This window comes from Necator americanus, chromosome III (genome assembly GCF_031761385.1).
Source record: "Necator americanus strain Aroian chromosome III, whole genome shotgun sequence".
In the NCBI taxonomy this organism is placed as follows: domain Eukaryota; kingdom Metazoa; phylum Nematoda; class Chromadorea; order Rhabditida; family Ancylostomatidae; genus Necator; species Necator americanus.
The window spans coordinates 7,870,561-7,894,293 of NC_087373.1; the positions used below are offsets into that span (position 1 = coordinate 7,870,561).

Here is a 23,733-nt window from a genome sequence, read left to right on the forward strand (position 1 = left end):
CTCTAAAATAACAAAGGAATTCATTGATGTTGTTGTTTTTTTTCGGTCTTCATCCGATTATTCAGTTGTTTACTTTCAACGAAGCGTGTTTATTTAACTCATTGTTGTCAGAAGAGTTCACGTGAAAGTAAACGACATCCGACGTCATTTGACGCCTTCGCCATTCCCAGCATTACCTTATCAGGATCACATGGTGGTTTCGAATCGGGGGACATCAGATGATCGTTAAGAAATGGCAACACAATTTAGTTCAAAGAATAAATTCATCCAAATCAAATTAAAACATAGTTGAAAAACAAAGCAAACGATTTTTGTGCAAAGAAAACCAGAAAGTACTGTATTTTGTTTCAATATACACTTCCTGAGCATTTTTAATTACAAACTAATTACACACAGGTTGGAACTGTATAACTGAATTTACATAATTTTGTGACTGTGAATACAAGGTCATTCCATGAGCCACAATTTAAGACAATGAATAGTGTTTCCAACAGCTTTTACTTTTTTTTTCTGAGAAAGTATTTTACAATTTTCGATTTTACTTCTCAAAATCCGCCCACAAAGGATTAGCTCTGACGTTGTTATCAATATCTATCGGCAATTGTCTTACTGTTTAATACAGAAAATCCATATGATGGAATTTCCTATGTTTAACATATTATATGGTTCCTTCCTATGAACCAAAACTGTCTCCCCTAAAGATTTTGAAGTTTCCAGGAACCCCGCTGCCAGTTTTGTGAAGTGCATGCTTCAAAATTCGAGAACTATTAACGGCTTTGAAGTCATCAGATCTTCTAAGTAGAAGACGACAACATCTGACATTTGAGTGAATCATTATTTTTCCATTCTATTATTTTCAAAATTAGTCTGAAGCTCCAAAATGTGAAGGTAGAAATCCGCGTGCTTGCAGCGTTCATGTTCTATCAATTTTTGATATTCAACTTCAGATCATCTGCGCTTTCAGGAGAGTTATCAGCACGTCAGCATTTACGGTGTGATCGCCAGTGGGCGTTCAAATAGTGTAGATAAGGCTTCCAGACCGGTGTATAAAAGTCGTCTACTACTAGCGGAAGCAGCTCAGCATGAAATCTACCATATTATTTTTCCTTGTCTTCGTTGCAGCTGTGGCTTTTGCCAAGCCTAATCCGAGAATTCATTCCGATTCCAGTAGCGAAGAAGGTCCCAAACACAGGGTGAGTGCAGTAGCTTATTGGTCTTTTCTCAGTCACTGTTCGCTTCTTTTAGCCCCATCACAACCACCATGTACATCACCGCCGGCGCAGTTCTCCCAAACCTCTCACAACTGTGGTGAGCCCCACCGCACCGGAAAAATCTGATGGAACTACGCCGTTCGCTGATCTCACCACAACTGATGAAATCTTGGTGACTGACGTTTCGACGGATGTGATCACCTCCGAGCAAGTTACGGCTTCTGACGACAGCTCTGTGGCAACGCTGGAACTAATGGATAATAGAGCATTCGCCGTCCAATCAAGACAAATCAGCGGTGACAAGGTAAAGTGAGTTCAGTTCAACTTTTAAACGTTTTGACTCATCTCTATTTGATTCAGCATCACCGAAGACACCACAGACATCATCACCGCCACAGTTCTCCGCAACCTCGCACGACCGCAGCGAGCTCGTCTAGTACGGAAGCTCCAGAAGGAACCACACAGGTCGCTGACGACACCTCTCCAGTTACTGAAATCGTAGTAACCGATGCCGTTACAGAAGAAGTTACTGCTGAACAACCTGTAGCTCCTTCTGGAATTTCTGACGTCACAGTTCAGGTATCTCCTGTAAGAACTGATTAATTACTATTGTTAATCACTTCTTATCGACCTGTACATGATGTAAATAATGTAAATATAGCCATCTCTAATTGTGTTTTTCAATGAATCATTCATCCGAACACTCTTGAACTACTACTGAAAAGAGGATGCTGAATCTAGAAAGGAGATTAGAAACGAGAGAAGTGAATCCAATTAGGTCTGAAAAAGGTTTTAGTGGTGATATTTGTGAAACAGCGGCTTCATTATGTTGGAATTTTCACCACTGAGTCTATGTAAAGACTTAGATGTGTGTTCCTGAGTAAGGAATAGTAGCAAAACGGGCAATAAGTATAGGTATTCACTCAGTTATCGCATACATCAGGATTCCTATGGACCTGGAAAGGATGCTACTATTCTATACTAATTATACTATCGTTTGCAAGTAGTCACGCACACTTGCTCAGATAAGAAAATGATGGCGATGTTTAGAGCAGAAAAAGAAGAAAGGAAAGGAAAGAAAAGAGAGAGTTTCTTAAGCGCCAAAAAACCTTAGTAATGTATATCTACTTATCGAAAAAATTAAATCTCTTCCGAGGGCATGACGTAACATTCAATGCTAGAGAATTTCTTTTGATAACAGTGAAAAATGAATAGAAACTTACTGATGAGAGAACAAATGCATGAGTTTCCATTGGTGGATTTTATGATAACAATTTCTTTATTAACTATTTTACTTTACTACTACTTTTACTAAATTTACCTAGAAGAGCGAGTTTAGCAGCAAGAAACATATAACTCAAAGCTGTAAGAAAAAACCTGAAGGGTGGTAGGACAACGACAATGCGATAGAAAATTTTGCGAGGACTAACAAATGAGTATTACCTCCTGTTGATTTTATTCCCTTCAAATAGAATAAATAAATCCTGTTTAAATCAAAGTATTTACCATGAGTCGAATATAGCAAGTAGTAGTTGTTATATTTCTAGATCAGTTCTTGTGCTCTTGACCAAACTCCTACGCCAACGGGTTTTCCAGCATTCGAATTCAACAAATATAGGTGTTTCTGCGTTAGAGTACATAGAATGTTTTACCCATCTGTTTGTACCGAATATATCCTCAGGACATGTGCGCTTCAACACAGAGTGTATAACTATCCAAAGCTTCCAAAGACCCTTTTTTGTGGGCCCCACACGCGATAGTTGCCAAGAGAATCTCTACGAAGCGTTCTTTAACGGTGGAGGTGCCTTGTAATAATTATTACTATTGAAGAGCCTTTTATAATCTATCATGCGGTAGCTAATGCGTGCATTTTCGTTAGTTCTATGCTGAGTGATAATCTCTAGAAGTCATCACTGCCACATTGTCTGAGAACTTTCGACTCAACCTAATATATGTAAGTATTAGAGTGAAACAAGTATGGTATTGAGTGCATATATGCAACTTGATTGGTCGTGGGGAGTGAGAGAAAACCGTTACCACCTCAAAAAGCAAGAAGTTCTCTCCACTACATGCGACAAGTACAGGTAAATTCCTTGAAGTTGCAGTAATGTTGTGTAGTAAAAGAACGAGTAGGTGTAATCGTACTATCTGCAAGGTTTTTTTTTTATTTCATGATGTTGGTGGTTGACCAGATCCAGAGTGCCATCCAAACTGTCAAGGAGTTCAGTGCGTAAGTGTTCGTTTGTGTGGTAACCTAGTGACCATGGACAATTTTTATATTTGCTTTCAATTTCTGACTAGATTTCACGAAGTCACATTTGTGATTATATTGGTGGGGAATATCTATAAAAGATTATCGAGCCAAAGCAAGTGCCCTCGTAGCAGTTAGGGTATACGGAGAAATCCTAATAACACTACTCATCGCCCAACTGCTAACTTCACCACGCCGTTTCGGGCGCAGCCGCCTGCTTGACTGCGCGAAGCTTCATATAATTTTGATCCGACTATATACTGGAGCGAACTGCATTACACAATCCATTTATTTTGAACCAAAACAGAGACATCAAAAGTTCTGGACGAAATAGTGTGTTTTCTTCCTTCAATTTTAAATTGGTGAAGTATTCCTTCCATTGTGCCCACGTTTCCTTCGCAGAAACTCATATTTGCCGTTATCCGTGAGCAAGCGAAGATGCGAGATTTCTTCCGATGCTGAGACACTGATTGAAGAAATATTTTATTAGTTCAAAATCGAAGGTGGCAAAGTGCAACATTCTGGTGTGGAGTTAGAGCAGCTGTTCCAGTACGGTAATGGCTTCACTTGTTGCGTACTCTGAAGTTGTAGTGTGTTCTTCTGCAGTCACATTGTTGCTGGTAGCGCTCGTCATAACAGCTTCTGTGGGCGCTACCGTGACGTCATGCCGTGTTGTCTCTTCACTTTCAATGGAAGCAGTGGCGCTTTCGTCGGTGATCGGAGCTGGTGGAGTACTGCGACGATGATGATGTCCATGATGTTTGTGGTGAGGCTGAAAGAAAACGAATGTGAATTGAGAATAAGTACGAAATGAGGTGAGTTAAGGCAGATTCACCTTGTGCTTGGAGTTCTCGTCACTGCTGGAGTCTGAATGTTTCCTAATTGAGGGCTTAGCGAAAGCTACAGCCAGAACGACGAATGTTAGAAGGGTTGCGAATTTCATGGTGTGCCGTGTCGATAGAGTGACAGAGCCTTTTATTCATTAAGGTGGACGGCTTATTTGCGATGACCCGTGATTCCAACACCCACTCACTGTCGCACCCAACCTCGTAAATTGGTGACAACATTTCCGAGGGTGTGTTCTGTTTGCCTGATGGGCGAGTCTGGAGCTGAGCATAATCAGGGAAACAGCCGCACTCTCGTGCAAACCGATGTTGTGAAAAAGCGGCGAAATGATGTAAAAATTCCCAAAATTGGATGAAAAAGGGAAACAGAAGCGAAATATGTATTTTTAGCACCCTCCTGAGCAGAAACATCTAATGCAGAGATCTCGAAAGAAGAAAAGTGGTTGATCTTGCTAGCGTTTGTGTGTTTGAAAATTATCGGAAGGAATACTTACAGATAAAGATCTGGATCGTTACTTACAAAAATGTCGAAGTACATTTCAGTTCAGTCCGTTCAGTTTCATCCAGTTTGGTAGCAAAGATATTTTTCCGTGGAGTTGTACTTGGGTTCCGCGGCATACAGCTTTCTCTAGGGAAGAAGGAAAAAGAAGCATGACAGCGTATCTCCACCAAGCTGGTATCCTTTCGTCATTGCATATTGAACAAGTAATCTTTGTTGTCTCACTCAGACGGAGAAAAAGCTTTCAGGATCTGTACCATATTCCTAATTCCTAGACGTCCATTCTTCATTTTTCGGATACAGACTAGAATCTCTGACTCAGCCGGTGGTTCCTCGCTGACCGCAGTGGCATACACCGGTTGTTGGACATATTTGCGTCTAGAGACAGACGTGCTTGCCAGTTCCAGCAGGATGTTGAAATAATCTCTCCAAATTGGCAGGGTTGCTTCACCGACAGCGATTCCATTGGCAGTGTTTAGGACAGGACACCACCTCTTCATCTTGCCGTTATGCTGCCCCAGCAGAGTATCTGCTTTTCTTGGCTTCTTGTCCTCCCACGCCTTTTCAAACCCCCTTGCTCTTCACGTACATTTTTTCTCACGATCACGTTTCAGCTGACGACGCAACTTCTCAAATGCCTCTCCTGGCCGTGGTCACCAGTAGTGCGGCCGACACACCGGTTTGTACGTGGATATTGCCTCTGCAGATGCAAAGACGAAGTTCTACCTCAATGCTAAACCCGGTAGCATTTTCTTTGCAGCGCCCTGAATGCATTTAGTGAAGTGGTCTGCGACATCTCTTTTTGGTCCGTAATCCAATATTGATCGACACCCACTGCCGGAATTTCTTTCTCCATTCATCATCTTTCAGACCTGCCATGTCGATCTTGGCTTGAGGTTGAACTTTTCAACTTCACCTTACGAAACCTTACTTACAAGGTAAAAAGAACCGGGCGGTGGTTAGAATTAAATGGTACGTACCACACTGCTCTAAATTAGCATATTAGATGATTTGTTACGCTTCCACTGATGATCTAAAAACAAGTGAATAGTTTATTTGATGGTGCCGTAAATAGATGAGTCAGGGGAAAGGAGGATTTTTTGAAAACACGTAACTAAGTCAAAGATTAAATTCTAGCGATTTTCACAGGTGTGTTTCGGTGTTTTGTTCTAATTAGAAGTGTACTGGTAGCGCTAATCATTCTGGTATATTTTTTCCGAGTATCGGCGCAGAAGTGAGTGTATTTATCCGTTTTGAATGCGCGAAAAGCTTTTTGACTTGGAGGTTAATCACTAGCACAAGAACTAACATTATAATACTATAAACACTGCCTACTACATTCGATGTATGGTGAGTAGATTAATTCAATCCAAATTCAGTTGTTCTATAAACAAAAATAACAGGGAGGGAATCTTTATTTGCTGCTGCTCCCGCCAAAATTACTGCCCGTTATGACAATCGCGCCATCATTCCTCTTTCTTCTCACACCTTTGAGTTATGAGTTTCTCGCTGCTAAATTCGCTCCCTTTAGTAAAAAAAAATAAGTGTGATAATAAGATTTGCCTAAGGAAATCCATGCACCCTTTTTTCTCACCAGCAAGCCCCTATTCATTGCTCACGAGATAGAGATACACTCTAGCATTGAAAATGATCTGAAACATTGGAAGAGGTGACTTTGCAGATAAACAAATAATTCTTGTTAGACTCAAGAAAATCGCTTCCTTTTCCTTTTCTGCCATAAGCATCACCATCATTTTTCATGTGAGCACATGATCATGCCTACTAGGAAAAAGGAAAAAAACCACTATTCGAATAGAAGTGCGTGGATGAACACCTGCAGTTGCTGTTTTTGTTGCTACTATTCCTAACTGAGCAATATATGCACAACTAACTTCTTACAGAGATTCGAAAAGGAAAATTTGAACAAGATGAAGACGCAGATTAACAAATATCATCATAAGAAAATCTTTTTCTTAGAGGAAATTTCAATCGTATTTTTCGAATCATCTGAAACAAAGCGCGATTGTTAAGCACTGTAGTAAGAAATCCTCGTAAACGATTACAAACAGTTCAGTTTTTAAACTGCTTGAAGACGTTTTTCAATCTCCTCTTTATCGCCCTTGGATGTGGTTCAGAAGTGTTCAGATGGATGATTTATTGAAAAAAGAAATATTGATATTTATATTTACATTATATATAGCATGTACAAGTCAATAAAAAGTAATTAACAATAGTAATTAATTACTCCTCACAGCGAGTACTTCGACTGTCACGTCAGAAATTCCAGAAGGAGCTACAGGTTGTTCAGCAGTAACTTCTTCTGTAACGGCATCGGTTACTACGATTTCAGTAACTGGAGAGGTGTCGTCGACGGCCTGTGTGGTTCCTTCTGGAGCTTCCGTACTGGAAACGCTCGCTGCGGTTGTCCGGGGTTGGGGAGAACTGTGTCGGTGATGATGTCTGTGGTGTTTTCGGTGATGCTGAATCAAATAGAGATGAGTCAAAACGTTTAAAAGTTGAACTGAACTCACTTTACCTTGTCACCGCTGATTTGTCTTGATTGGACGGCGAATGCTCTATTATCCATTAGTTCCAGCGTTGCCACAGAGCTGTCGTCAGAAGCCGTAACTTGCTCGGAGGTGATCACATCCGTCGAAACGTCAGTCACCACGATTTCATCAGCTGTTGTGGTGAGATCAGCAAACGGCGTAGTTCCATCAGATTTTTCTGGTGCGGTGGGGCTCACCACAGTTGTGGGAGGATGGGGAGAACTGCGACGATGGTGATGTTCATGGTGGTTGTGATGGGGCTAAAAGAAGCGAACATAGACTGAGAAAAGACCAATAAGCTACTGTACCCACCTTGTGTTGGGGACCTTCTTCGCTACTGGAATCGGAATGAATTCTCGGATTAGGCTTGGCAATTGCCACAGCTGCAACGAAGACAAGGAAAAATAATATGGTAGATTTCATGCTGAGCTGCTTCCGCTAGTAGTAGACGACTTTTATACACCGGTAAAGAAGTCTTATCTACACAATTTGAACGCCCACTGGCGATCACACCGTAAATGCTGACGTGCTGATAACTCTCCTGAAAGCGCAGATGATCTGAAGTTGAATGTCAGAAATTGATAGAACTTGGATTGGAAGTGGATTTCTACCTTAAAATTTTGGAACTTCAGACTAATTTTGAAAATAATAGAATGAATAAAATAATGATTTACTCAAATGTTAAACGTTGTCGTCTTCTACGTCTTCTACTCAGAAGCTGATCTGAAAGCCGTTAATAGTTCTCGAATTTTGAAGAATGTAGTCCAGGAAACTTGCAACGAGGCTTCTAGAAACTTCAAAATCTTTAATGGAGACAGTTCTGGTTCATAGGAAAGAGCCACTTTAATTTAAAAAAAAACTAAATTCCATTATATGGGTTTTCCGTATAATACAACAAATCATATGCCGCAACATATTAACAATACGTCAACAATTTTCCTCGTGCTGGACGGAAATTGAGAAATAATGTCGAAAATTGTAAAATATTTGAGTCTTTCTCAAGGAAACTTGTACCTGATGCGATGATCTTGTAATCCCAGTCACAAAATTATGTACATGCAGTCATACAGTTCTAACCTATGTGTAATTACACAATGCTCAGGAAGCGAATGTCGATCCGAAAACTGTACTTTCTGTCTTTCTTTACAAAAAACATATGTTCTGTCTTTCAACTATATTTCAATTTGATCTGGATGAATTTAGTCTTTGAATCCAATTTTGTTACAGTTCCTTATCATTCACTCGATGTCCTGCGATCCCTGACAACCATGTGGTTCCGCCCTGATAAGGTAACGCTGGGAATGGCGAAGGCGTCAAATGACGTAAAATGTTGGGTAGTTTCACATGAACTCGTCTGATAACAATGAGTTAGCTAAACACATTCCGGTGAGTATAAACAATTTAGTAATCTGATGAGGATCGAAAATAGAGAACGTTCCTATCAAGCAAAAATAACGAAATTTTCCGTTATTTTTGAAGAAAACCACCCCGTACACGTGCTGCATGTGTAGAATCCATTTTCTAAATTGGACTACGTATAAGGGAATAAGAAAAGAAAAAATAAACCATGAAGGATATAATAAAAAGACTCCTTCTTTCAAGAAGAATATAAGAGAACGTTAAATTGGTTTCTGAAGTTTTTTCCAGAAACTTTTCGTGGTTTCTTTCACGTGAACTCTTCTGAACAACAATGAGTTTAATAAACACCGTTCACTGAATGTAAACAACTGAGTAATCGGATGAAGACCGAAAAAAGAGAGCCTGAAATTCAACCATGGACGAAATCCGTTGTTGTTTTAGAAGAGGATCGCGTACATGTGCCGCTTTCGAAGCGTTTCCTCAAGTCTACTCCCCAGGTTCAATTACATTTCCTACATGAGGAAATAATTAGTAATGTGGATTTTTCCAAAATTCTAATCAGAAACTTTCGGTGTCCACAAAGTACACCACTTCACCTGAATGGAACTGTGTGACAACGAGAAATAAAAAGAGTAAATTTAGAAAGGAAAGTCCACTAACTGGTACTCTAGATTGAAAAACACAAAAAAGCTTGAAAGAAGCTACACAAAACAAATTTTCAGTACCTATCAATACCATATAATCTACATTTTATTATCTGGTTGTGGAGAAAGAAACAAATCAGTGATGGGCAAATTATTTTTGCTTTCTCATAATATCCTTATTCCAACCCTGCCACCGCTTTTTCCGCTAGTCTGGTTTATTGGAAATGACTTCTTCACTCTTCAAAAAAATCTCAGCAGCCAACGCCCCTGCGCTTACCGTATCACTAGCACATGACACCAGACGGATCGTGGGCGTTCGACGCAGAGATAAGGCAACCGCTTGTATAAAAGTCGTCTACGCCTATGGAAAGCAGCTCAACATGAAATCTGCAATTTTCCTCTTCGTTGCCTTCATCGTAGCTGTGGCAATTGCCAAGCCTAATCCGAGAATTCATTCCGATTCCAGTAGCGAAGAAGGTCCCAAACACAAGGTGAGTACACTGATACCTTATTGGACTTCTCTTGGTTCATGTTCGCTTCTTTTAGCCCCACCACAACCACCATGGACATCATCATCGACGCAGTTCTCCCAAACCTCCCACAACTGTGGTAAGCCCCACCGCACCAGAAAAATCTGATGGAACTACGCCGTTTGCTGATCTCACCACAACAACTGATGAAATCGTGGTGACCGACGTTTCGACGGATGTGGTCACCTCCGAGCAAGTTACGGCTTCTGACGACAGCTCTGTGGCAACGTTGGAACCCATGGATAATAGAGCATTCGCCGTCCATTCCGAACAAGGGTCACGTGTCAACGATGACAAGGTAAAGTGAGTTCAGTTCCAATTCCAAACGTCTTAACTCATCTTTATTTGATTCAGCATCACCGAAGACACCACAGACATCATCACCGCCACAGTTCTCCGCAACCTCGCACGACCGCAGCGAGCTCGTCTAGTACGGAAGCTCCAGAAGGAACCACACAGGTCGCTGACGACACCTCTCCAGTTACTGAAATCGTAGTAACCGATGCCGTTACAGAAGAAGTTACTGCTGAACAACCTGTAGCTCCTTCTGGAATTTCTGACGTAACAGTCGAAGTACTCGTTGTGAGGAGTAATTAATTACTATTGTTTATTACTTTTTATTGACTTGTACATGCTATATATAGTGTAAATATAAATATCTCAGTTTGTATTTTCAATAGATCATCCATCTGAACACTTCTGAACAAGGACTCAAGATGGCACGGCCCGTCAGAAAGTGAGCGCAGTATATCACGAAGAAACTCACCTACTTAGACACTTAGGTGCTCCCTCCTCACAGGACGTGCGGGGCCAGCATCTTTTCCACTTGTTCCGTTCCCTCGTCATTGTCATCGAAAATGTTCTCAAATTTTGTGACCGACGTTGACGATGTTATTCAGCCGTATCCAGCTGAGCTCTCTGTGGGACCGTGTAGCGAACACATCACCCATCTGGATGGTTCTTTCCCAGCGTTCCTATAGTCTATTTATCTCCTCGATTCTTCTCATAATGTGATCTCCTCATTTTCGTAATGACTCTCGCGTGGCGAACCACCTCCAGAACAGTTGAAAGAAGGACCGCACGAAAAGGAGATTTCGACTAAACCTTTCGTTTCCTTTTTCAGAACTTTTGACTAAACCTAGCTGCGTTCATTAAGACCACTGCTAAATCAGTGACCCTGATTTGACCAGTGGGCCATAACAGTATTAATACAAGACCCAAGCGTTCATCTCAATTTCATTATATTCTACTATTAAGATTTCATTGCTACTTTTTTCCACACTTTCCACTACTGTGTCACGTGGTGCGTTCACTTTTTGACAAGCCCTACCATTACCATCCAGACTAGACTAGCATCCGGAACCACACGACGTTCAGACCTGCTTCTTTCATTCAGTGAAGATGAAGAGAATTTACACGAATGAGCGCAGTTATGAAGGACCAGAGAAGATTTCATTTTAGTTTTATTCTAATAAGAACTGGTTTCTGCAATGATTCGCTCCTCTGTTGCTCTCATCGATTCAAAGAGGACCCAGCGATTTTTGAAAATAAATCCCATACACGCAGTCATCGCTGCAGATCCATAGATGCGATAGTCGGACCCGATTCTCCGACCCCCTTCACTTTTGAACTGTTGGAGGAGAAACCTCCTCACCTTTGAACGGTTGCCAAAGAACCCCCTTCATTTCTGGACGATTGGCGAAGAGATCCTCATCAGTTGAGTCTCACTATATGAACTAGACTCCCTTCATCCTTCAGCTAGATTCCCTGAGGAGAGTCTGTCTCCTCCCTTTGAGCAGATCTACTTGAACTACTTACTACAACCTACAACATACACACAGGTCAAAACAACATGAAACACGGACAGTTGTTAGAGCGGCTGCGGTCGAAGAGGCACAATGGAGCGTAGTGGTTATGATGGCGTAAGAATTCTCGCCACCGCTACTCATTTCTGCAATTCGCCATGGACCCACCTCGACTCCAACCGTTGTCTCCGCTGCACCGCTTCGAGCGCAGCAGCTAGCGCAACTGTCCTGTTATATGCTCCATGATGTTTAGACCCGACTACATATAACATTATTGTTCATGGATATGAGTCAACAATTTAATGACCATCATGATCCATTACGTACGTCTAACGCTTCGGCAGACTATCAATTCCAGAAGTCGAGAACTCTGGCAGTTGCGAATCGAGAAGGGCGAAAACTCACTTTCCAGCCTTTTTGGAAATCGAATGTTTTCTCACCTAGATGCAGTTTCTGTCCCCGAAACAAATGGTAGCCAGATTGGGGCAAGTCAGGAGAATAAGCAGGTTGCGGTAGAACTCCCCAACCATGCTCGGCAATTTTATGGCGAATAAGTTTTGCCACGTGAGATCGGGCATTGTCATGAAGTACAGCAACATGGAAAATATTCCTACCCTTTAGGCAAACGGCGTCTGAAAATTTCTGTAGTTGAGAAGAGTGGACTTGAGTGGCCACGGTACCCAGCTGTGAGCAGTTTATAGTACCGCATTCTATTGAAATCCCAACAGCACAGCAAAGTCTCCTTTTCGTGCAGTCCATCTTAAAACTCTTATGGAGGTGGTTCGCCACGCAGAAGCCATTATGAAAATGAGGAGATCACATTATGAGAAGAATCGAGGAGATAAATAGACTATAGGAACGCTGGGAAAGAACCATCCAGATGGGTGATGTGTTCGCTACACGGTCCCACAGAGAGCTCAGCTGGATACGGCTGAATAACATCGTCAACGTCGGTCACAAAATTTGAGAACATTTTCGATGACAATGACGAGGGAACGGAACAAGTGGAAAAGATGCTGGCCCCGCACGTCCTGTGAGGAGGGAGCACCTAAGTGTCTAAGTAGGTGAGTTTCTTCGTGATATACTGCGCTCACTTTCTGACGGGCCGTGCCATCTTGAGTCCTTGTTCAGAAGTGTTCAGATGGATGATCTATTGAAAATACAAACTGAGATATTTATATTTACACTATATATAGCATGTACAAGTCAATAAAAAGTAATAAACAATAGTAATTAATTACTCCTCACAACGAGTACTTCGACTGTTACGTCAGAAATTCCAGAAGGAGCTACAGGTTGTTCAGCAGTAACTTCTTCTGTAACGGCATCGGTTACTACGATTTCAGTAACTGGAGAGGTGTCGTCAGCGACCTGTGTGGTTCCTTCTGGAGCTTCCGTACTAGACGAGCTCGCTGCGGTCGTGCGAGGTTGCGGAGAACTGTGGCGGTGATGATGTCTGTGGTGTCTTCGGTGATGCTGAATCAAATAAAGATGAGTTAAGACGTTTGGAATTGGAACTGAACTCACTTTACCTTGTCATCGTTGACACGTGACCCTTGTTCGGAATGGACGGCGAATGCTCTATTATCCATGGGTTCCAACGTTGCCACAGAGCTGTCGTCAGAAGCCGTAACTTGCTCGGAGGTGACCACATCCGTCGAAACGTCGGTCACCACGATTTCATCAGTTGTTGTGGTGAGATCAGCAAACGGCGTAGTTCCATCAGATTTTTCTGGTGCGGTGGGGCTTACCACAGTTGTGGGAGGTTTGGGAGAACTGCGTCGATGATGATGTCCATGGTGGTTGTGGTGGGGCTAAAAGAAGCGAACATGAACCAAGAGAAGTCCAATAAGGTATCAGTGTACTCACCTTGTGTTTGGGACCTTCTTCGCTACTGGAATCGGAATGAATTCTCGGATTAGGCTTGGCAATTGCCACAGCTACGATGAAGGCAACGAAGAGGAAAATTGCAGATTTCATGTTGAGCTGCTTTCCATAGGCGTAGACGACTTTTATACAAGCGGTTGCCTTATCTCTGCGTCGAACGCCCACGATCCGTCTGGTGTCATGTGCTAGTGATACGGTAAGCGCAGGGGCGTTGGCTGCTGAGATTTTTTTGAAGAGTGAAGAAGTCATTTCCAATAAACCAGACTAGCGGAAAAAGCGGTGGCAGGGTTGGAATAAGGATATTATGAGAAAGCAAAAATAATTTGCCCATCACTGATTTGTTTCTTTCTCCACAACCAGATAATAAAATGTAGATTATATGGTATTGATAGGTACTGAAAATTTGTTTTGTGTAGCTTCTTTCAAGCTTTTTTGTGTTTTTCAATCTAGAGTACCAGTTAGTGGACTTTCCTTTCTAAATTTACTCTTTTTATTTCTCGTTGTCACACAGTTCCATTCAGGTGAAGTGGTGTACTTTGTGGACACCGAAAGTTTCTGATTAGAATTTTGGAAAAATCCACATTACTAATTATTTCCTCATGTAGGAAATGTAATTGAACCTGGGGAGTAGACTTGAGGAAACGCTTCGAAAGCGGCACATGTACGCGATCCTCTTCTAAAACAACAACGGATTTCGTCCATGGTTGAATTTCAGGCTCTCTTTTTTCGGTCTTCATCCGATTACTCAGTTGTTTACATTCAGTGAACGGTGTTTATTAAACTCATTGTTGTTCAGAAGAGTTCACGTGAAAGAAACCACGAAAAGTTTCTGGAAAAAACTTCAGAAACCAATTTAACGTTCTCTTATATTCTTCTTGAAAGAAGGAGTCTTTTTATTATATCCTTCATGGTTTATTTTTTCTTTTCTTATTCCCTTATACGTAGTCCAATTTAGAAAATGGATTCTACACATGCAGCACGTGTACGGGGTGGTTTTCTTCAAAAATAACGGAAAATTTCGTTATTTTTGCTTGATAGGAACGTTCTCTATTTTCGATCCTCATCAGATTACTAAATTGTTTATACTCACCGGAATGTGTTTAGCTAACTCATTGTTATCAGACGAGTTCATGTGAAACTACCCAACATTTTACGTCATTTGACGCCTTCGCCATTCCCAGCGTTACCTTATCAGGGCGGAACCACATGGTTGTCAGGGATCGCAGGACATCGAGTGAATGATAAGGAACTGTAACAAAATTGGATTCAAAGACTAAATTCATCCAGATCAAATTAAAATATAGTTGAAAGACAGAACATATGTTTTTTGTAAAGAAAGACAGAAAGTACAGTTTTCGGATCGACATTCGCTTCCTGAGCATTGTGTAATTACACATAGGTTAGAACTGTATGACTGCATGTACATAATTTTGTGACTGGGATTACAAGATCATCGCATCAGGTACAAGTTTCCTTGAGAAAGACTCAAATATTTTACAATTTTCGACATTATTTCTCAATTTCCGTCCAGCACGAGGAAAAGTTAACTCTGACGTGTTGTTAATATCTTGCGGCATCTCTGACTTGTTGTATTACACGGAAAACGCATATAATGGAATTTGAAATTTTTTAAATTTGCGTTTAACATATGAAATGGTTCCTTCCTATGTATGGAAACTGTGTCCCCTTAAAATTTTGAAGTTTCTAGAAAGCCCGTTGCCAGTTTTCTGTACTGCATTCTTCAAAATTCGAGAACTATTAACGGCTTTGAAGTCATCAGATCTTCTGAGTAGAAGACGACAACATTTAACATTTGCGTACACCATTATCCTATTTTTTCTATTATTTTCAAAAATTAGTCTGAAGCTCCAAGATTTGAAGTTAGAAATCCACTTCCAATCCAAGTTCTATCAATTTCTGACATCCAACTTCAGATCATCTGCGCTTTCAGGAGAGTTATCAGCACGTCAGCATTTACGGTGTGATCACCAGTGGGCGTTCAAATGGTGTAGATAAGGCTTCCAGATCGGTGTATAAAAGTCGTTTACTCCTAGCGGAAGCAGCTCAGCATGAAATCTACTTTTTTCTTTTTCGTTGTCTTCGTTGCAGTTGTGGCAATTGCCAAGCCTAATCCGAGAATTCATTCCGATTCCAGTAGCGAAGAAGGTCCCAAACACAAGGTGAGTACAGTAGCTTATTGGACTTTTCTCAGTCACTGTTCGCTTCTTTTAGCCCCACCACAACCACCATGGACATCACCATCGACGCAGTTCTCCCCATCCTCCCACAACTGTGGTGAGCCCCACCGCACCAGAAAAATCTGATGAAACTACTCCGTTCGCTGATCTCACCACAACTGATGAAATCGTGGTGACTGACGTTTCGACGGATGTGATCACCTCCGAGCAAGTTACGGCTTCTGACGACAGCTCTGTGGCAACGTTGGAACCTATGGATAAGAGAGCATTCACCATCCAATCAAGACAAGACTCACATGCCAGCGGTGACAAGGTAAAGTGAGTTCACTTCAACTTCTAAACGTCTTAACTCATCTCTATTTGATTCAGCATCACCGAAGACACCACAGACATCATCACCGTCACAGTTCTCCGCAACCTCGCACGACCGCAGCGAGCTCGTCTAGTACGGAAGCTCCAGAAGGAACCACACAGGTCGCTGACGACACCTCTCCAGTTACTGAAATTGTAGTAACCGGTGCCGTTACAGAAGAAGTTACTGCTGAACAAACTGTAGCTCCTTCTGGAATTTCTGACGAAACACAGTCGAAGTATTTCCTGTGAGGAGTAGTTAATTATCACTGTTAATTACTCTTTATCGACTTGTACATACTATTTATAATGTAAATATAAGTATCCCAGTTTGTATTTTCAATGAATCATCCATCTGAACACTCTTGAACCCCAACTAAAAAAGAGGATTAAAAAACGTCCTCAAGGAGATTAAAAAACTGAACCCTTCATAATCGTTTACGAGGATTCCTTACGACAGTTCTTATCATTCGCGCTATGTTTCAAATGATTTCAAATGATTTGGAAAACAAGATTGAAATTTCCTCTACGAAAAAGGTTTTCTTGTGATGATATTTGTTAATCTGCGTATTCATTTTGTGCAGATTTTCATTTTCGAATCTCTGTAAGAAGTTAGTTGTACATATATTGCTCAGTTAGGAACAGCAACAACAAAAACAATAACTCTAAGCACCCATCCATGTATCGCACATGGACATCAGCAGACTTCTATTCGAATAGTGGTATTTTTTCCTATGATGATCATGTGCTCACATAACAAAATGATGGTGATGTATATGGCAGAAAAGGAAAAAAAAAAGCTATTTTCTTGAGTCTAACAAGAATTCCCCGCATTATTTGTTTATCTGCAAAGTCACCGCTTCCAAATGTTTCACATCATTTTCAATGCTAGAGGGTATCTCTTGATAGGTGTGAGCAATGAATAGGGGCTTGCTGGTGAGAACAAAAGGTGCATGGATTTCCATAGGCAAATCTAATTATCACACTTATTTTTTTTACTAAAGGGAACGAATTTAGCAGCGAGAAACTCATAACTCAAAGGTGTGAGAAGAAAGAGGAATGATGGCGCGATTGTCATAACGGGGCAGTAATTTTGGCGGGAGCAGCAGCAAATAAAGATTCCCTCCCTGTTATTTTTGTTTATAGAACAACTGAATTTGGATTGAATTAATCTACTCACCATACATCGAATGTAGCAGGCAGTATTTACAATATTATAATGTTAGTTCTTGTGCTAGTGATTAACCTCCAAGTCAAAAAGCTTTTCGCGCATTCAAAACGGATAAATATACTCACTTCTGCGGCGATACTTGGAAAAAATTTACCAGAATGACTAGCGCTACCAGTACACTTCCAATTAGCACAAAACACAGAAACACACCTGTGAAAATCGCTAGAATTTAATCTTTGACTTAGTTACGTGTTTTCAAAAAATCCTCCTTTCCCCTGACTCATCTATTTACGGCACCATCAAATAAACTATTCACTTGTTTTTAGATCATCAGTGGAAGCGTAACATATCATCTAATATGCTAATCTAGAGCAGTGTGGTACGTACCATTTAATTCTAACCACCGCCCGGTTCTTTTTACCTTGTAAGTAAGGTTTCGTAAGGTGAAGTTGAAAAGTTCAACCTCAAGCCAAGATCGACATGGCAGGTCTGAAAGATGATGAATGGAGAAAGAAATTCCGCCAGCGGGTATCGATCAATATTGGATTACGGACCAAAAAGAGATGTCGCAGAGCACTTCACTATATGCATTCAGGACGCTGCAAAGAAAATGCTACTGGGTTTAGCATTGAGCAAGAACTTCGCCTTTGCATCTGCAGAGGCAATATCTACGTACAAACCAGTGTGTCGGCCGCACTACTGGTGACCGCGGCCAGGAGAGGCATCTGAAGAGAAACGTGATCGTGAGAAAAAATGTACGTGAAGAGCAAGAGGGTTTGAAAAGGCGTGGGAGGACAAGAAGCCGAGAAAAGCAGATACTCTGCTGGGGCAGCATAACGGCAACATGAAGAGGTGGTGTCCTGTCCTAAACACTGCCAATGGAATCATTGTCGGTGAAGCAACCCTGCCAATTTGGAGAGATTATTTCAACATCCTGCTGGAACTGGCAAGCACGTCTGTCTCTAGACGTAAATATGTCCAACAACCGGTGTATGCCACTGCGGTCAGCGAGGAACCACCGGCTGAGTCAGAGATTCTAGTCTGTATCCGAAAAATGAAGAATGGACGTCTAGGAATTAGGAATATGGTACAGATCCTGAAAGCTTTTTCTCCGTCTGAGTGAGACAACAAAGATTACTTGTTCAATATGCAATGACGAAAGGATACCAGCTTGGTGGAGATACGCTGTCATGCTTCTTTTTCCTTCTTCCCTAGAGAAAGCTGTATGCCGCGGAACCCAAGTACAACTCCACGGAAAAATATCTTTGCTACCAAACTGGATGAAACTGAACGGACTGAACTGAAATGTACTTCGACATTTTTGTAAGTAACGATCCAGATCTTTATCTGTAAGTATTCCTTCCGATAATTTTCAAACACACAAACGCTAGCAAGATCAACCACTTTTCTTCTTTCGAGATCTCTGCATTAGATGTTTCTGCTCAGGAGGGTGCTAAAAATACATATTTCGCTTCTGTTTCCCTTTTTCATCCAATTTTGGGAATTTTTACATCATTTCGCCGCTTTTTCACAACATCGGTTTGCACGAGAGTGCGGCTGTTTCCCTGATTATGCTCAGCTCCAGACTCGCCCATCAGGCAAACAGAACACACCCTCGGAAATGTTGTCACCAATTTACGAGGTTGGGTGCGACAGTGAGTGGGTGTTGGAATCACGGGTCATCGCAAATAAGCCGTCCACCTTAATGAATAAAAGGCTCTGTCACTCTATCGACACGGCACACCATGAAATTCGCAACCCTTCTAACATTCGTCGTTCTGGCTGTAGCTTTCGCTAAGCCCTCAATTAGGAAACATTCAGACTCCAGCAGTGACGAGAACTCCAAGCACAAGGTGAATCTGCCTTAACTCACCTCATTTCGTACTTATTCTCAATTCACATTCGTTTTCTTTCAGCCTCACCACAAACATCATGGACATCATCATCGTCGCAGTACTCCACCAGCTCCGATCACCGACGAAAGCGCCACTGCTTCCATTGAAAGAGACAACACGGCATGACGTCACGGTAGCGCCCACAGAAGCTGTTATGACGAGCGCTACCAGCAACAATGTGACTGCAGAAGAACACACTACAACTTCAGAGTACGCAACAAGTGAAGCCATTACCGTACTGGAACAGCTGCTCTAACTCCACACCAGAATGTTGCACTTTGCCACCTTCGATTTTGAACTAATAAAATATTTCTTCAATCAGTGTCTCAGCATCGGAAGAAATCTCGCATCTTCGCTTGCTCACGGATAGCGGCAAATATGAGTTTCTGCGAAGGAAACATGGGCACAATGAAAGGAATATTTCACCAATTTAAATTTGAAGGAAGAAAACACAGTATTTCGTCCAGAACTTTTGATGTCTCTGTTTTGGTTTAAAATAAATGGATTGTGTAATGCAGTTCGCTCCAGTATATAGTCGGATCAAAATTATATGAAACTTCGCGCAGTCAAGCAGGCGGCTGCGCCCGAAACGGCGTGGTGAAGTTAGCAGTTGGGCGATGAGTAGTGTTGCCAGAATTCCTCCGTATACCCTAACTGCTAAGAGGGCAGTTGCTTTGGCTCGATAATCTTTTATAGATATTCCCCACCAATATAATCACAAATGTGACTTCGTGAAATCTAGTCAGAAATTGAAAGCAAATATAAAAATTGTCTATGGTCACTAGGTTGCCACACAAACGAACACTTACGCACTGAACTTCTTGACAGTTTGGATGACACTCTGGATCTGTCAACCACCTAATTGGGCCACGGCACCCAATATCATGAAATAAAAAACATTACAGGTTGTACGATTACACCTACTCGTTCTTTTACTACACAACATTACTGCAACTTCAAGGAATTTACCTGTATTTGTCGGATGTGGTGGGCAGAACTTTTTACTTTTTGAGGTGGTAACGGTTTTCTCTCACTCCTCACGACCAATCAAGTTGCATATATGCACTCAATACCATACTTGTTTCACTCTAATACTTACTTATATTAGGTTGAGTCGAAAGTTCTCAGACAATGTGGCAGTGATGACTTTTAGAGATTATCACTCAGCAAAGAACTAACGAAAATGCACGCGTTATCTACCGCATGATAGGGTATAAAGGCTCTTTAATAGTAATGATTATTGCATAACACCTCCATACTGTTAAAGAACGTTTGGTAGAGATTCTCTTTGGCAACTATCGCGTGTGGCAGTCGCAAAAAAGTTCCTTTGGAAGCCTTGGATGGTCAAGCATTCGGTTGTGAACCTGAAACAATTAACGTATTGAACTGAGGAGTACAAGTACCACACATAGCTGTTGAACCTTTTATAGTAGCTGAGTCGATTGCGGGAACGTAAAGACGTCTCAAAGGCTCCTTTGCAGAACGCCTCTACAGCAAAAACATTGAGAACGGCGGTGAAAATGGCGTTTGGAATTAATAGTTTACAATTTCAATACAGATAGATCACAGAGTTTGTAAATAGTATCACCTTCACCTTGACTCCTGTTGATCTTCCAACTCGTCGAGCGGCCGCCAGTAATTCTTCCATTTGTCCCGATCGCGTGCCAGAGTTGCCCAGTGGTTCCTCCTTTCGCGTGGGACATGACGAGCATCATCTTCCTGTAGTGCGCTTAATATCGCGAGGAACCCAGTCACTCACGGCTCTGGTACAACGGTTGTCGTTAAAGCGTATCACGTGTCCGGCCCACCTTATTTTACTTTCCTTGGCAAACGCGGCGGCGTCTCTAATCTTCGATCGCTGACGTAGGAGAGAACTTCGAATCCCGTCCCTCACTTGCGTGAAACGGGATACTCCTAGCACCACTCTCTAAATTGCGCGTTCAATGACGCTCACCGCGTTTTCTTCCTGCTTGCGGAATGCCCAGGTTTCCGAAGCATAGGTCAAAGCAGGAAGTACGGTGGTGTTGAAGAGGTGAGCACGGAGACGGGTGTTCCTGGTCTTCTTCACTCGCGACCCAAATAAATGTAGCTGGTGCATTCGGATATGTTCGTTCCGTTGAGCGTGAATGGGGCGTCCGAGATCCATCCGTTCCGTATGAACATCGTCTTTTGTAGATTCAGTTGAAGACCGATGCATCCACATGTTTCGTCGAATTCGGTCAGCATTTGTTCCGCTTGGCTGATGCTAGGTGTTATCAGTACGATGTCATCAACAAAGCGCAAATGGTGTAGCTGCCGACCATCAACCTTCACTCCCATGTCGTCCCATTCCAACTTTCGCGTTGCGTTCTCGAGGGTGGCTGTGAATATTTTGAGTGAGATTGTATCACCCTGTCGGACCCCCCTCTTCACGTCAATGATGATGTTCTTGTAGAATGGCGAAATTCCGGTCGTGAAGTTACTGTACAACTCCCGAAGTATGTACCGAGTAGGGATGCCTTGGTTGTCCAAGGCTTCCACGACCGCTTCCGTCTCAACTGAGTCGAATGCCTTCTTCAAGTCGATGAAGGCGAGACAGAACGGCACCTTGTACTTTCGTGATACCTCGATGAGTTTCGAAGCAGCGTGATTGTAGTCAGTCGTGCTGAATCCTTTTCGAAACCCTACTTACTCGCACGGACAGTAAGCAGATTGGGCGATAGTCGCTGATGTCATGTGGATCTCCATTTTTATACAACAACACGGTCTTGCTGGTCTTGCATTGTTTAGAAACCTTGAATTCCGACAGGTAACGTGTAAAGAGCTTCACCAGGGTGTTGATGAGTACTGGCGGAAGGTTCTTCAGTTGTTCTGGTCTTATTCTATCGGGACTGGGTGCCGTACGATTTCTTACCGACATGATGACACGTCGTGTTTCGGACGGAAGAACCCCTGGAATGACATGTTCGTCTTCCCTCAGATTTTGAGGAGGCAAGTGGACATGGCTGTTGAAGAGATCAGAGTAGAAGTCGTAGATGATTTTCTCCATTCCCCTTCTCGATGCAATGGTTGTTCCCTTCGGGTTCCGGAGAGCAGTCATCCACGTCTTGCGACTGGCGAAGTCTCGGCGGGCATAGCGGATGCTTTTAACCGCCTCTGCAGCTTCACCCAGGACTTCTGCTCTTCTTTCTTTAAAGTCTTCCTTTATCGCCTCTCTGCAAAGCCTTGCGAACTCGAAAGTGAGTTCTTGGTTCCCTGCGGCTCGTGCTGCTCCACGCCGGAATATCAGCTCAAGAGTTTCAAGAGATAGGCGTCTCCTGGTGGTTTTAAAGCTCTCAGCCTTCTTCGCGCAGTCGTGAAGGTGTTCAACGAGCCGGTCATATTCCTCGTCGATGTTGTCCTTTGCGGAATCTTCCTAAAAGCCGGCTAGCGTAGCGAAGAGATCCCAGTTGATGATAGTTCTGGAGTTTATCCCTCTGAAGTTGGCGGCTTTCTCTGCCCTCCTTGTGAAAGAAAGTCTTCCTCGGAGAAGGGCTTCTGCAATTGCAAGTTCCCATGAATTATAGTGATGTGATGAATGATGATGAAGACGGAGAGTCGTCATGAAGAACTCGGAGAGCCTCTCCCCCTGGTCGTTCCATTGTAGGCCGTGGGTTCCAATGTGAAGTTCCTCTGGCGCTCTTCTTGGGCCAACTTTGTCGCTGAAATCGCCAATTATGACTTTGTAGAAGACATGATTTTCACGGTAGAACTTCTCCAGGTCTATATAGAAAGCTTCGACTTCTTCATCGTAGCTTAATGTTAGAGCGTAAGCGACGAAGATAGTCAAAGGTGGTGTTGGACCACATCTTCTCATCCGCACACGTCCTATTCGGGTCGTAAGTTGTTCGAAAGAGTCGATGCTCCTTGCCATACTCACTAGGACGCCAGCTCCACCAACACCTCTACTGCCGCATGTTCCTAAGAACAGTTCTTCTCCATTTTCATGAACGGCGTTGAGAGCGTGACGTCGTCTCGTCTCGGTCAGTCCGATGACGTCGTACTTGATCTTCTTGGCTTGCATCATCAGATCTTCGATGGTCGCTTCCGATGGGTATATACGACAGGAGTTTATGACGGATATTGCATGAGTTGCACTTTTATATGTACAAATTAAATTCAATCGAGAAGTGTTATTTTAAAAATCAGTTATTGATTTCTTGTGCCACTTTACATTTTTATTCCTTTCAGCACATTGATCTTAGTGTTTCTAGGGTCTTTTTTTCGAACTTACTCTTCATCGATTTTAGAAATTTCTCAGAAATCGATGTTTCAAATCAACATCAATCAATCACTATCAATTTAAAATGCGACTTCCAGCCACTATTCGGTAAGTGATGCAGCAACACCAATATTACTATTCAGAAAACTATTTATTCAAAATGAAGAGAGAACAAATAAATATTCATGGAAAACCAATCATGTTTGTCTTAGTTGCAAGGAACAAGTAAAGAAACTTTTTGCACTTCACCTTGAAATACATCTAGGTTAGACAATTTAACGACTGTTTTCGTTAGAGT

The 23,733-nt window shown here is 42.1% G+C and overlaps 9 protein-coding genes across 11 annotated transcripts; 4 read left to right on the forward strand and 5 right to left on the reverse strand.

Moving 5' to 3' along the window:
• Positions 1 to 1,082: 1,082 nt before the first annotated feature.
• Positions 1,083 to 1,814, forward strand: RB195_008903 (uncharacterized protein; the record flags this gene model as incomplete). Of its 2 annotated transcripts, none has more annotated exons than XM_013440812.2 (3): positions 1,083 to 1,193; positions 1,246 to 1,515; positions 1,572 to 1,814. In XM_013440812.2, the coding sequence occupies 3 exons, from the start codon at positions 1,083 to 1,085 to the stop codon at positions 1,812 to 1,814; spliced, it is 624 nt and encodes a 207-aa protein (XP_013296266.2). The 2 variants fall into 2 exon arrangements, with proteins under 2 accessions (XP_013296266.2, XP_064046792.1); XM_064195647.1 differs by having other exon boundaries at positions 1,246 to 1,520; positions 1,572 to 1,713.
• A 2,180-nt stretch (positions 1,815 to 3,994) lies between these two features.
• On the reverse strand, positions 3,995 to 4,405 carry RB195_008904 (uncharacterized protein; the record flags this gene model as incomplete). Its single annotated transcript, XM_064195648.1, has 2 exons — positions 3,995 to 4,234; positions 4,298 to 4,405. The coding sequence occupies 2 exons, from the start codon at positions 4,403 to 4,405 to the stop codon at positions 3,995 to 3,997; spliced, it is 348 nt and encodes a 115-aa protein (XP_064046793.1).
• Positions 4,406 to 5,027: 622 nt separating this feature from the next.
• RB195_008905 (uncharacterized protein) lies at positions 5,028 to 5,306 on the reverse strand (the record flags this gene model as incomplete). Its single annotated transcript, XM_064195649.1, has 1 exon — positions 5,028 to 5,306. One exon carries the CDS (start codon positions 5,304 to 5,306, stop codon positions 5,028 to 5,030), a length of 279 nt encoding a protein of 92 aa, XP_064046794.1.
• Positions 5,307 to 7,043: 1,737 nt separating this feature from the next.
• RB195_008906 (uncharacterized protein) lies at positions 7,044 to 7,778 on the reverse strand (the record flags this gene model as incomplete). Its single annotated transcript, XM_013440811.2, has 3 exons — positions 7,044 to 7,286; positions 7,343 to 7,615; positions 7,668 to 7,778. The coding sequence occupies 3 exons, from the start codon at positions 7,776 to 7,778 to the stop codon at positions 7,044 to 7,046; spliced, it is 627 nt and encodes a 208-aa protein (XP_013296265.2).
• A 1,804-nt stretch (positions 7,779 to 9,582) lies between these two features.
• On the forward strand, positions 9,583 to 10,485 carry RB195_008907 (uncharacterized protein; the record flags this gene model as incomplete). The annotated part of the gene is made up of 3 exons (XM_064195650.1): positions 9,583 to 9,849; positions 9,905 to 10,186; positions 10,243 to 10,485. 3 exons carry the CDS (start codon positions 9,583 to 9,585, stop codon positions 10,483 to 10,485), a joined length of 792 nt encoding a protein of 263 aa, XP_064046795.1.
• Positions 10,486 to 12,926: 2,441 nt separating this feature from the next.
• On the reverse strand, positions 12,927 to 13,829 carry RB195_008908 (uncharacterized protein; the record flags this gene model as incomplete). Its single annotated transcript, XM_064195651.1, has 3 exons — positions 12,927 to 13,169; positions 13,226 to 13,507; positions 13,563 to 13,829. 3 exons carry the CDS (start codon positions 13,827 to 13,829, stop codon positions 12,927 to 12,929), a joined length of 792 nt encoding a protein of 263 aa, XP_064046796.1.
• A 1,820-nt stretch (positions 13,830 to 15,649) lies between these two features.
• RB195_008909 (uncharacterized protein) lies at positions 15,650 to 19,451 on the forward strand (the record flags this gene model as incomplete). Of its 2 annotated transcripts, XM_064195652.1 has the most annotated exons (4): positions 15,650 to 15,760; positions 15,813 to 16,091; positions 16,148 to 16,377; positions 19,217 to 19,451. In XM_064195652.1, 4 exons carry the CDS (start codon positions 15,650 to 15,652, stop codon positions 19,449 to 19,451), a joined length of 855 nt encoding a protein of 284 aa, XP_064046797.1. The 2 variants fall into 2 exon arrangements, with proteins under 2 accessions (XP_064046797.1, XP_064046798.1); XM_064195653.1 differs by lacking the exon at positions 19,217 to 19,451 and having other exon boundaries at positions 16,148 to 16,381.
• Positions 19,046 to 19,321, forward strand: RB195_008910 (uncharacterized protein; the record flags this gene model as incomplete). Its single annotated transcript, XM_064195654.1, has 2 exons — positions 19,046 to 19,153; positions 19,217 to 19,321. 2 exons carry the CDS (start codon positions 19,046 to 19,048, stop codon positions 19,319 to 19,321), a joined length of 213 nt encoding a protein of 70 aa, XP_064046799.1.
• Positions 19,452 to 21,259: 1,808 nt separating the features above from the next.
• On the reverse strand, positions 21,260 to 23,240 carry RB195_008911 (uncharacterized protein; the record flags this gene model as incomplete). Its single annotated transcript, XM_064195655.1, has 3 exons — positions 21,260 to 21,799; positions 21,867 to 22,589; positions 22,869 to 23,240. The coding sequence occupies 3 exons, from the start codon at positions 23,238 to 23,240 to the stop codon at positions 21,260 to 21,262; spliced, it is 1,635 nt and encodes a 544-aa protein (XP_064046800.1).
• Between the last annotated feature and the right edge of the window lie 493 nt (positions 23,241 to 23,733).